This window comes from Ictidomys tridecemlineatus, chromosome 5 (assembly GCF_052094955.1).
Source record: "Ictidomys tridecemlineatus isolate mIctTri1 chromosome 5, mIctTri1.hap1, whole genome shotgun sequence".
Classification (NCBI taxonomy): Eukaryota; Metazoa; Chordata; class Mammalia; order Rodentia; family Sciuridae; genus Ictidomys; species Ictidomys tridecemlineatus.
In genome coordinates, this window is record NC_135481.1 from 97,605,489 (window position 1) to 97,612,990 (window position 7,502).

Consider the following 7,502-nt stretch of genomic DNA (forward strand, 5'->3'; position numbering starts at 1 on the left):
GCTCTTCTGTGCATCAGAAGGGTTTCCCAGTCTCTGAAGAGAATCCATCAGCTTTCTTCTCAAATGGCAAGTTTTTCTAATATGGTTTTTATTTTATCTTTCCCAATATTTTATAAGAAAAAGTGAAAACAGTAGTAATACCATTGCCAGTCTAGCCTACGAAACAGTTCCCTAGATTCTTCACTAATTCTTTGATATTAAAGTTTTTCAGGGGCTGGGGATGTGGCTCAAGCGGTAGCGCGCTCGCCTAGCATGCGTGCGGCCCGGGTTCGATCCTCAGCAGCACCACATACCAACAAAGATGTTGTGTCCGCCGAGAACTAAGAAAAAATAAATAAATGTTAAAATTCTCTCTCTCTCTCTCTGTCCCCCTCTCTCTCTCACTCTCTCTTTAAAAAAAAAAAAAAAAAAAAAAAAAAAAAAAAAAAAAAAAAAAAAAAAAAAAAAAAAAAAAGTTTTTCATTACTTGACCACAGGAGTAAAGATTTTGCTGATATTTTACCACCTGGTTGAACATGCTGCCTCATGAAGACAAACATGTAGCAAAAATTAAAAAGCATATGTTGACTTTGGAAAGACACACATTATTTTATTATTAATTATTAATATTTGGTTGCCTGTGGGGAAGAGAAATGAGCTAGGATGGGGACAAGGGTATAAAGGAAACATTATATTTCTTCTTATGCCTTTATAATTGAATTTGGTTAAACTATTAAATAACAAATTTTATTTTAAAATAAAAACAATATATTTGGCCTTCTGAGCTTCTGTTCTCTGCCTGCTGAACTTGAAGAAGGTATACTAAGATCATGTGGGAAAAGAGGCACATCTTGGTGCTGAATGACATAATAAATTAGCCTAGAGACATACAACTCCAGCAGGTCAAGAGGCTGAGGCAGGAGGATCACAAGTTCAGGCAAGCCTCTGCAACTTAAAGGACTCTGTCTCAAAATAAAAAATAAAAAGGGCCGGAAATGTAGTTCAGTAGTAAAGTCCCCCTGGGTTCAACCCCCCTCAAAATTAGCCCAGACCTTAGGTACTGCTGGGTGGACAATAACATATAGCAAATATGCCTTTGACCAAGTAAGTCTTAATAAACTAAACTATTACATTCCAGTTATAAAAAAGACCAAAGTGAAGGACTTCAGCTTCATTTTTCTAACATACAATGCATGTTTCCTCACAACAGTTCCACTGAGAAAAACTTTCAGCTATACTAATTCTGCTGGGGTATCTCAAATCTTTTCTAGTTGCAAAGAGATCCTTACTGGTAATAAGCTGCTCCAAACGGATGCGCTCATGGGCAGCATGCTGGTCCACCAAGATTAGCAGGTTTCCACCTACAAGATCAATAAGGATAACTGGAGGTTCCAATTCTCAGATCAAGAGTAAAATAATCATTATGTTGAGGGAGGGGAAGAAAAAGTTTCATTCAACTTATTTAACAATATAAGCATGAGAGTATACTAAGTGACAACAATGGTACCTTTTATTTCCTAAAAAAGAGAAATTGTGGGGAGAACAATAAATTTATCCCTGATTTAAAAAAAAAAAAAAAACAACTCTTTAGTTCGTCAGTATTTCATTTATAAAACAAAGTTAAAGTTCTACATTTCCTAATGTTTAAATACAAATTTTGCTTTATATATTCAACCTTAATACAAAGAAGAGTCATTAAGACATTATTATAATCAGCAACTCATGAAGAATGTATTTCTTGTACACTTTAGAATTTTTTTTTTCCTATGAAGGGGCAGAGAGGAAATATTTTAAGCTTTTGGGGTCAAATGATATCTGTCATGGCTATTCTTCAGTTTAAGTAGAAGTCGTCACAGACAAAATGTGAATAGCTGAATTCCTGTAAAACTATGTTTAAGGACACTGAAATAAGAATTCCATATAATTTTACTGTGTCAATAAATATTCTTTTCTTTTGCTTTTCAACCACGTCATAACATAGCCATTCTTATCTCTCTGGCTATTCAGAAACAGGCAATGTCTGGGTTTGCCCACTGGCTGCTTTAAACAGGCTTCTTGAACATGTATGCCTTTGGAGGTATACATGTTACCTGGGATCTTACTGAAATGCAAATTCTGATTTAGGTTAGTGGTGATGCACAAGCTTCTGCAATTTAACAAACTTCCAGCTGATCCTGTCTACTGGTCTCACTTTTGAAGAGCAGGTCTTTGGGCTCCATTTTTTTAGCTTGCAATTTGCTATTTTGGGCCAACAGGTGGAGATTTATGCATTTAATCAAAGTAATTAGTGTCTATTTTTCCTATTTCTACAAGAGATTAAAATAATCTCTATGGCACTATCAAATTCATGGCACAGGAGCTTAAGATTAAAAGAAGAAAAAAAAGAAATTTTTTAAAAAATATTTTCCGACAGCATGTTCAACCACAAGAACAACCTCTAAAATATTGAATTTTAAACTCCTTTGAGGATAGGAAGAACACCAGCCAGTTTTGATGAATACTGAATATCCTGTTTTGAGCAAAACGATGGAATAAATCTTAAACTGTGAAGGAGTAACCTCAAAGTTGGAACTGAACCCAATGTGAATAACCAAGACCCTCTGCAACCCAGCCACCACCTGACTAGAGAAATAGTTTTTCTTCTCAAAAAAAGTTTTGTTTTAGTTATAGTTGGACACAATACCTTTATTTTTATGTGGTGCTGAGGATCAAACCAAGCACCCCACACATGCTAGGCGAGTGTTCTACCACTAAGCCACAACCCCAGCCCCTACATAGTGTTCTTGATGTCTTCCATTTCTTGAATGAAGCAGAATGTAGAAGATAATTACTCATGATGGAAGCTACATTTTTTTTAAAGAGAGAGTGAGAGAGGAGAGAGAGAGAGAGAGAGAGAGAGAGAGAGAGAGAGAGAGAATTTTTAATATTTATTTTTTAGTTCTCAGCGGACACAACATCTTTGTTGGTATGTGGTGCTGAGGATCGAACCCGGGCACGCCAGGCGAGCGCGCTACCGCTTGAGCCACATCCCCAGCCTGAAGCTACATTTTTGATATTCCAACCCAACAGGATGGAAGCTTCAAGAGAACAGAGATTTTTATCTATTATATTCTCAGCACATAAAACAGCACCTGGCACATTGTAGGTACTCAATAAACATTTATAGAATAAATGAATGAATCCTTATTCTTTTTTAATATTTATTTTTTAGTTATAGGTGGACACAATATCTTTATTATTTTTTTTTTTATTTTTATGTGGTGCTGAGGATAGAACCCGGTGCCTCACACATGGTAGGCGAGCGCTTTACCTCTGAGCCACAGCCCCAGTCCCTGAATCCTTATTCTTTAGGGTGTCATAAGTGAACAACTATATTTTATTGTAAGCAGAAACATGCATCATAAAATGCCAAACCTGGAATTTGTTTCATTATAATTTAAAAGAATAATTGACCACAGGAGTAAAGACTTTCCTGGTATTTCACCACTCGGTGAACACACTGTCAATTTATCCATTAAAAATATGAAAATATCAAAATTAAATCAAGGAATAGGTTGCATTTGGTGTTTATGAAAAAATACTTGCATTTTGATTTAGAAAAAATGTATTTATCTGAGAGCATTCTTGTACTCTGGTTTCTTTTAAGAGCATATAAATATTTACCCTTTTACAAGAGATACTCTGGTAGTATCTAACAATATTAATATAGACTCTTAAGAGAAATTTCAATAGTTCCTTTTGCTTCTTTGAACATCTGAAGATTTTGTGGTTAAACCCATCTTGAGTACCATCTATAACGCCCTTGGTACCTGCAACAAAGAAGTCAGTGGTGCATGCCTGTAATCCCAGTTACTTTCAAGGCTGAGGCAGGAGCACTGAAAAGTTCAAGGCCTGCTGCAGCAATTCAGGGAGACCCTGTCTCAAAATAAAATTTGAAAAAGGGGCTGGATGGGGCTGGAGATACGGCTTAGTTGGTACAGTGTTTGTCTGACAGGCACAAGGCCTTGGTTCAATACCTAGCACCACACACACCCACCAAAAAAAAAAAAAAAAAGGTGGCCCTAAAAAGAGGGCTGGAGACATAGCTCAGTGGTAGAGTACTTGCCTAGCATGCAAGAGCAGGCACAGTGGCGCATGCTTAAAATCCCAGTGTCTCTGGAAGCTGAGGCAGGAAGACTGTAGTTTCAAGGCCAGTCTAATCAACTTAGTGTGACCCAGTCTCAAAATTAAAAAAAAAAAAAAAGTGGGGGTATAGCTCAGTGGTAGAGTGCCCTTGAGTTAAATCCACAGTACCACTCCAAAAAAAAGGGAGAAAAATCTATTAATTTTCTAGGTATGGTAAAACTATACTATAATTCATGATAATTTTGATAGAACTTTAGGTTAATCTGCCTTTGATCTATGACCTCTGACATATACTAAACAAGGTAAAAGAGAATTTTTAAAATTTATTCTACTTAGTTATATATGCAACAGAATGTATTTCAATTCACTGTACACAAATGGAGCACAACTTTTCAACTCTCTATATATGATGTAAAGTCGCACCATTTGTGCATAGGGTAATGCATGTACATAGGGTAATGATATCCATCTCATTCCACAATCTTTCCTGCCCCATACCCTCTCCCCCCCATACCCTCTCCCCTCGCCGCCCTACCTTTGCTCAATCCAAAGTTCCTCCATTCTTCCCATGCCGCCTCCCACCCCATTATGGATCAGCATCCCCCATTCAGAGAAAACATTTGGCCTTTGGTTTTTTGGAATTGGTTTACTTCGCTTAACATGATATTCTCCTGCAAATGCCATAATTTTATTCTCTTTCCATTGTGTATGTATACCACACTTACACAAAGAGAATTAAATGCTCTCAAACTTTAGAGGCACTTATTCGTAAGTCTACAAATCTAGAGCCAACCCTCCACTGCTACTCAGGGTTATCTGCCACTCGGGTCTTTTTGGGAACCTTGCACTACTTAACATTCCTTATACCAGTCTTCTCCTGCCCACAAAGCACATGTTTCAAGACTCCCAGTGGATGCTTGGAATTGCAGATTTTACCAAATCCTGTAGGTACTATGATTTTTTCCATACATATAAGCCTCTGAGAAAGTTTAATTTGTAAATTAGGCACAATAAGAGATTAACAATAATAACTAATAATAAAATAGAACAGTTATAACAATATATTATAATAAAATTGCCAGCATCCCTACTCTTGCACTATGGAGCCATTATCAAATAAAATAAAGATTTCTTGAACATAAGCACTGTGATACCATCACAGTCAATCTGATAATGGAAACTGCTACCAAGCAACTAATAGGCAGGTAGTATACACATTGTGGATACACTGGACAAAGAGACAATTCACATCCTGGGTGGGATAGAAGAAGATGCAAAGTAGTATGAAATTTAAAACTTATAAATGGTTTATTTCCAGAATTTTCCACTTAATATATTCTGACCTTGGTTGACTGTGGGTAACTGAAATTGCAGAAAGTGAAACCACAGAAAAGGGGTGACTACTGAAATGGGGCTCAGTGGTAGCACACTTGCCCGGCATGTGTGAGGCACTGGGTTCGATTCTCAGCACCACATATAAATAAATAAAATAAAGGTCTATCAATAACTAAAACAAATATTTTAAAAGAGGGGGGTGACTACCATAATTACACTTAAGATTCTTTCATTAAAAAGTCTTGTCTTAGGGGCTGGGATTGTGGCTCAGCGGTAGAGTGCTCGCCTAGCATATGTGAGGCCCTGGGTTCGATCCTCAGCACCACATAATAATGAAATAAAGATAATGTGTCTAACTAAGCTAAAAAATAATAAATATTTTTTTTAAAAAGTTTGGTCTTGCTGTAATTCTAGCAGCTTGGGAGCCTGAGACAGGAGAATCGCGAGTTCAAAGCCAGCCTTAGCAATGGTGAGGCGCTAAGCAACTCAGTGAGATCCTGTCTCTAAATAAAATACAAAATATGGCTGGGGATGTGGCTCAGTGGTCAAGTGCCCCTGAGTTCAATCCCTGGTACCAAAAAAAAAAAAAAAAAAGTCTTGTCTCACCCATACCCTCACCCTCCTTGGTCTCTCACTTCCAAATCACAGATTGAGTCTCTCCCTCACAGTCTCCATTAGTACCATCAGCATTTTTCCTCTCCTTTCAAAAGCTCTCATTTGCTGATCACTGTCACAAAATCAGTCTTCTTACTAAACATCCTCATCTTATTAAACATCTTAGCAGTATTTGGCACAAAGTCTTGGCTTTGCAACGTAACTTTCTGTTTTCTCACTATTTTACTTGTTGTTCATTGACAATCTCTTTCGCTGGTTCACACTTTTCTACTTAGCTGTTAAATGTTGGAGTCATTCTAGATTCAGGACTTCTCCTCACTCACTAATCTTTTTCTAGGACATAAAGTTTACATCCAGGATTTCAATGATAAGCTTTATGCTGACAACTCAAATTAATATCGTCAGGTCAGAGCACATCTCTAATGTAACACCTGTAATACAGAAACATTCTTGACATCTCATCTGGAATATTTCAAAGAGAAGTTAGATTAACTCATGATTTTTATACCACATTGTCCCCCTACAAGCCTGCTACATCTCCAACTTGGTTTTGTAACATTGTCCACTTAGCTATGTAGGCCAGAAAACTAGAAATCCATCACCAAGCCCTAAATGTTGATTCCTAAACATTTTCCCAATGCATTCATTTCTCCCTAGCCCATCCTGGTCCCAGCTACCACTATTCCTTAGATATTGCAATGTCCTCCTTGTATTCTTCTTGGAGTTATTGGAATTCAAAATCCACTCTTCACTCTAAAAACCCAGAACAATCTTTTCAAAATGCAATATGATGTGACACAAACTGCCCCCAAATCAACATCAAAAAACAAATAACTAAAAAAAACCAATCACCTTTCAAATCATTCCAATCAGTGTCGGGACAAATTAAAGCTAGTAACTGGCATTGACTATCTGGTTCCTAGCTACTTCTCTGAGCCTCATCTCCAGCCCCTCCTGCTAAACAGGAAGGAATCACAACTTGTGTACATTATTCCCCATCTTCTAAACCTAGTTAACTCATATTTCAGACCTTATTTCACCGAGAACATTTCTCTGACCTCCCTGACAAAACAGGTTCTTACAGCATCTTCTATTTCTTCTTCATAACAAGAACTACAGTTAAAACTATGTGTTTGTGTAATTGTTACTCCTCATACTTATGTTTCCCAATCATTGTATCCCTAGGGCCTGGGGCAGGCATTTAGTATATGCTGTATAAGTTAAAGTTCTGTATGAACTATTATTTTTTCATTAAATCAGGTCATCAAGTGATTCTGAATAATTCTTGATAAACCTAACAGGGTTTATTATATAAGCTTTCTATTATTATACAGGGAAAATATAAAAATATTATGAAAAAGTTAACAATATAAAATATTTTAGAGTAAAAGATTAAATTTCCCTCTTTGCCCACCCCCATTTTTACTCCCGAGGCAGCTACTATTAAT

At 36.9% G+C, this 7,502-nt stretch overlaps 2 protein-coding genes across 7 annotated transcripts in view; one reads left to right on the forward strand and one right to left on the reverse strand.

Annotated features, from left to right (window-relative positions):
• The window catches only part of Eif2b2 (eukaryotic translation initiation factor 2B subunit beta), a 47,887-nt gene that overhangs the window by 26,406 nt on the left and 13,979 nt on the right, over positions 1-7,502 (forward strand). The window lies entirely within an intron of this gene.
• The window catches only part of Mlh3 (mutL homolog 3), a 33,101-nt gene that overhangs the window by 14,309 nt on the left and 11,290 nt on the right, over positions 1-7,502 (reverse strand). For 4 of the 6 annotated variants that reach the window (XR_005729938.2, XM_078050560.1, XM_021723787.3 and 1 more), the window contains one exon: positions 1,269-1,340. The exons of the other annotated variants lie outside the window; for them this stretch is intronic. Coding sequence is in view for 3 of the 4 variants with exons in the window: in XM_078050560.1 (XP_077906686.1) it covers positions 1,269-1,340 (72 nt within the window). In the remaining variant the exon portion in view is untranslated. The remainder of the gene's footprint in view (positions 1-1,268; positions 1,341-7,502) is intronic. 6 annotated transcript variants of the gene reach the window in all.